The sequence below is a fragment of the Oncorhynchus gorbuscha genome, linkage group LG08, assembly GCF_021184085.1.
Source record: "Oncorhynchus gorbuscha isolate QuinsamMale2020 ecotype Even-year linkage group LG08, OgorEven_v1.0, whole genome shotgun sequence".
Taxonomy (NCBI): Eukaryota; Metazoa; Chordata; class Actinopteri; order Salmoniformes; family Salmonidae; genus Oncorhynchus; species Oncorhynchus gorbuscha.
Genome location: NC_060180.1, coordinates 26,705,987 through 26,711,206, shown reverse-complemented (window position 1 = coordinate 26,711,206; position 5,220 = coordinate 26,705,987). Strand labels below are relative to the sequence as shown.

Here is a 5,220-nt window from a genome sequence, read left to right as displayed (position 1 = left end):
GATCATCAGCAGGCATATATTTTGAACCCAATACATTTTGTTTTATAAACACCAATCTGTTCATATCAACCCACTCTGACACCATTCTTAGTTCACTACTCAGTACATCTGTTAGCTCCTTATATTCTGATGCTGCGATAAATATTGTAGAGTCATCAGCATACATGACCACTCTTGCTTTGTTCAATACTAAAGGTAAATCATTAGTAAAGCTAGAGTAGAGAAGTGGGCCTAGGCAGCTTCCTTGAGGATCACCACAGTGTATATCTTTACTGTGTGAAAAACTACCATTAAAGAACACTTTTTACCTTGTCCCGGATAGATGGCTTTCCATTCAGGATAGAGCTGCAGACTTAAAACCATAATATTTGAGTTTACCTAGTAACGGTTCATGATCAATTACATCAAAAGCAGCACTGAAATTTAACAACACTGCACCAACTAACTCTTTATACTCTTTAACCAATCATCTGTCATTTGTGCTAAGGTCGTACTCGTAGAATGCCCTTTGTATGCATGCTGAAAACCAGTTACATGAGAAATAATCCTTGATTTGTACAAATGCAATGTTTTCCAATAATTTACTTGACACAGGCAGCAAGTTTAAAGGATGACTATTAGGACCAATGCAGATGTTTTATCCTTAGGTAGTGGAATAGCCTTTGACTCTTTCCAGACTTCTGGGCACACCCCATACATTTAGCGCTTATTAAAAATATGAGAGATTGGGGTAGATATTTGGTAAGTTGTAACTCTAAGCAATATGGCATCAAGATTATCCGTACAAGGTGAATTGTCATCCGAAAGAGACAACAGCATCCGTTCCCCCTCTTCCCTTTCTACTTGGTGAAATTCAAACACGCATTGCCTCTCCTTCCTGATCCAACCTTTCCTAAGGGTATATGACATGGAGCCATTGTAACGCTCATCGAAATGGGTAGACCAAGGCGCAGCACGATTTGAGTTCATCATCATTTATTTGTGAACCAGCAACAAAACAATAAAGAGAAACAAACAAACGAACGAACGACCGACCGACCGACCGAACGTACAGCCTTGTAGGACTCAAAAGCAACAATACAAAAAAACAAGATCCCACAAACAACAGGTGGGAAAAGGCTGCTTAAATATGATCCCCAATCAGAGACAATGATACAGCTGCCTCTGATTGGGAATCATACCAGGCCAACATAGAAATACAAAAACTAGACTACACATAGAAATAATAAACTAGAACACCCCCCAGTCACGCCCTGACCTACTCCACCATAGAAAATAAAGGCTTTCTATGGTCAGGATGTGACAGCCATCAGTTGGAATCATAGAATTCCTCAACTTGTCCACTTTGCCTGTAAAATATGAATTAAAGCAGTTTGCGATGTCTTGTGGTTTTGTATTAATATACCCTCTGATTCAACAAAAGAGGAGGACATGTTTGAATTCCTACCCATAATAGCATTCAACGTTCTCCACAGTTTTCCCATCACACTTTACAACAGTATATAAATGTTGTGTCTATACAAGATTTCTTCATTTACAATCATTTGCTTATCAAAAAGAGTGCCAGATTTATCTGCTGCTTTTTTGGCATCATAACGTCCAAAATCATTATATTTCTCAGCTCATCACCAATCCATGGGGCACCGCTTGACCTCACAGTGCATTTTCTTAAAGGGGCATGCTTACCAGCTATACCCATGAATACAGTTGAAGTCGGAAGTTTACATAGACCTTGCCAAATACATTTAAACTCGGTTTCACAAATCCTGACGTTTAATCCTAGTAAAAATTCCCTGTTTTAGGTGAGTTAGTAACACCACTTAACTTTAAGAATGTGAAATGTCAGAACTATAGTAGAGAGAATGTAACGGCAGATTTCCTTTTCGTCTGAAGAGGAGAAAGGATCGGACCAAGATGCAGCGTGGTAAGTGTTCATGACGATATTTTAATAAAGACAAAATGAACACTCCAACAAAAACAATAAACGATAACGTTAAATCTACAAAAAAAAACGAAACAGTACCGTGTGGCAACAAACACACCACAAACCAACCAAAAAAACACCCACAAACCAACCCAGGCTACCTAAGTATGATTCTCAATCAGAGACAACAAACGACACCTGCCTCTGATTGAGAACCATACTAGGCCGAAACAGAAACCAAACATAGATAGACTGCCCACCCCAACTCACGCCCTGACCATATTAAATAAAGACAAAACAAAGGAAATAAAGGTCAGAACGTGACAGAGAATGATTTATTTCAGCTTTTATTTCTTTCATCACATTACCAGTGGGTCAGAAGTTTACATACACTCAATTTGTATACTCTCAATTTGTATTTTTCCAATGACATGGTAACATTTTTGGGGCTGATTTCATGTTGAATTCACGTTAGTTGACAATCAAATGTAAATCAAAACTAGAGGTTGAACTGATGACTGCCCAGTGGGATGACTGATATTTCAGTCAAAATTACAATTGAAACACAACGTCCAGCTATCAAAGTAAAAACAAATAAGCATCTGCCTCCCCCTCTTTTAAAATCCTCCAATAATCCCCTGTAGTCCTCCTCCAACCGTTAGTTCTCCTAACTCCTCCCTTCCCTCTTTCTCTGCATCACTATAAACCTCCCCTCTTTCCCTCTTGGTGTGTGTCCATCCTCCATCGTCTGCCTTGCTCTGATCCTACTAAAGCCCTCTCACCTCTCTTCGCCCAATCTGCTGTCCAGCTGTTCCATATTATCACATGTAAGAGGAGGCAGCAGTGGGGGGGGGGGTCTTGTAAGGACCTGAGCAGATGGGCCTGAGCCTGGGCTTCAGTTCACCAGGCCTTGCCCTCAAATCTCTTATGGCCTTTACGCTCTCTAAATGCAGGGGGATGAGGGGAACTGGGGATGAAGACATTCCGTGTGTGTCCACGAGTTATTTTGTCGTCTTGTGTAAGTAACATTATATTGTTATTTGAATGGGGATTGACATGAAGTGTAGATCATCAGTGACAGACCAGTTGGGATTCCAGGGAAGAAGTTGGAGAAATGTCTATGTATCAACATTTTATTGGAATGTAAAATGTAACATTGGCTCAAGCATCTTGGCACAACATACCCCAGATTTGACTAATAGACTGATAAACTGTGTATGTTTAGGGGAAAAACATTTTGTTCTCTTTCTTTCCTCAGAAATGTGGCTGGTTGACCACACTGAAACCTCAGACAACACTGGTGAGAACTTGGACTCCTGATCAACTTTGATTTCCTGATTAATGACAGAAATATCAAAGCTATCTTCGGAGCAGCACAAGACAACACAGCCATTTCATTGAGAATGTAATTTCCTCATCTCCCCAGGGAGACCTTGTGTTCAGTGTGAAGTTCTTCGCCAATCCTAAAGTTCCAGGAGAGTCATCTTTGTCCTTTATCTCTGAGCTCAATTCAACAGTGACCACCATGCCTGCCAAAGCACCCATCTACCTGAAGTCCAAAAATAGCAAGAAAGGCAAGAAGTGTCGGCTGAGAGACATCCTGTCCCCGGACATGATCAGCCCACCGCTGGGGGACTTCCGCCACACCATCCACATCGGAAAAGGCGGTGAGAGGGACGCCTTCGGGGACATGTCCTTCCTCCAGGGAAAGTTTGAGCTCCTGCCTGGGAAAGGTGAGGTGTTCCGTCCGCAGTACAGCATCCACAACGAGTTCCTGCGGGCCAACAGTGCATCTGATGCCCAGTTTCATGAGACACCCTCTCCCGTTCTGAAGAACGCCATCTCACTCCCTTCGATCGGGGGGTGCCAGGCCCTCACCCTACCCCACCTCTCCACCGCTGTGTTCTCTATGCCCGCTATGGACCCCCTGGTTTGCATGGTAGGGCGGATCCCTACCTCTCCCCTGGGGAGCCCAGACGGGGCTGACATCCTGGAGATTGAAACCCTGTTGCGTTCCATCGAGGTCTTCAGCAGCGACCCGACCGGACATCCGACAGAAGTCACAACCAAACCAGACGTCCAGCTGGATCTGATAGAGAAACCAGAGAAGCCAAAGACGAAGAAAGTCTCCAAAAGTAATCACAAAAAGCACAATGGTGAAAACGGGTATGAAAAGCCTTCACCTACCTATCACATCAATGGCAACAGCAATGGTACTGGTGTCTTCAATGAAAACAGCAATGGCATCTTCAATAGTAACGAAGGCTTCTGCGGCAATGACAACCGCAATGGCTTTAGAAGCTTTAACAATGACATTACCCTCCGCTTCGAGAAAAAGCTCTCTGATTGCAATGGAGACTGGGTGGACAGGGACAGCGGGGTGGATGAGGGGCGCCTTTACGACTTTGACTTTGAGTTCTCCAAGGACAAGAGCGTGTCACAGTATTCAATCTCCCACATCACCGGGTCTCTTCTGTCACTTGAACTCGATTTGGGCCCCTCCATTCTTGATGATGTACTCAACATCATGGGAGAGCCCAAGGCAAAGAGCAGACCTTGAGCAATGCCAAAGCTGAAGAGGCGAAAGGGAAATACAGAACTTGAGAGAAGTATGAGAAAGGTCTCACAAACCTGTCAAGATACAGTCCATGGTATGTGGAGCGCTGCTTATGTCCTTATTTTCAAAATAAGTTTGTAATTTAGCTTCTTTGACGTCTCAATGCTTTTATTGTTTGTGCGTTGTGCCACCAGTATTAGGAGATGCATGTGCTATTGAATTACTACTAAACCAAAGCCATTGTGCCTTTTATTTTGCAATTAAATTAAGAGTAAAGGGTAGTTTAGTGTTCTTTTCCCGGCTTTTGCTGTAGATAAAAAAAGGTTGCTTTGATACACAATCTAAAGCCCCGTTTCTCTGCAAATATAATGCATCTTGTGTGACTTTTAGCATGTTTATCAAGGCACTGTTTTGTTTGTCACATGACCATTTTATTAACAAAACTACAAAGAATCCTATGCATAATATACAGTACTTGTGTTTTTATTAAATGGCATTAATAAATAAAATGTGTCCTATTTCCCTCTACTTTTTTTCAAAAGAGTGAAATAATATGTGATTGTGCGGAGTCGTATCATTGATGGTATGATACAGTATAATTCAGAGAAAATGACTGAGGTTTGAGAGTAAAAGATGGAGAAATTCGACGTGAAGACGATGGGCCTACACAGTACAGTACACTTGGAAAGTGAGAAAAAACGAGCAAAAAAAGCGAGAAGGCCTGAGAAGAGATGCGAAA

General features: G+C 42.2%; 1 protein-coding gene across 4 annotated transcripts in view; it reads left to right on the top strand.

Moving 5' to 3' along the window:
* LOC124041416 (cdc42 effector protein 3-like) overlaps nt 1-5,001 on the top strand; it is a 10,676-nt gene extending 5,675 nt beyond the window's left edge. For 2 of the 4 annotated variants that reach the window (XM_046358965.1, XM_046358966.1), the window contains exons 2-3: nt 3,183-3,224; nt 3,351-5,001. In XM_046358965.1, coding sequence (XP_046214921.1) covers nt 3,450-4,484 — 1,035 coding nt within the window. In that variant the 5' untranslated portion in view covers nt 3,183-3,224; nt 3,351-3,449 and the 3' untranslated portion in view covers nt 4,485-5,001. Of the gene's footprint in view, nt 1-2,877; nt 2,943-3,182 lie in introns of all 4 variants that reach the window. The other 2 variants (XM_046358962.1, XM_046358963.1) reach the window with 2 other exon arrangements.
* The last annotated feature ends 219 nt before the right edge of the window (nt 5,002-5,220 follow it).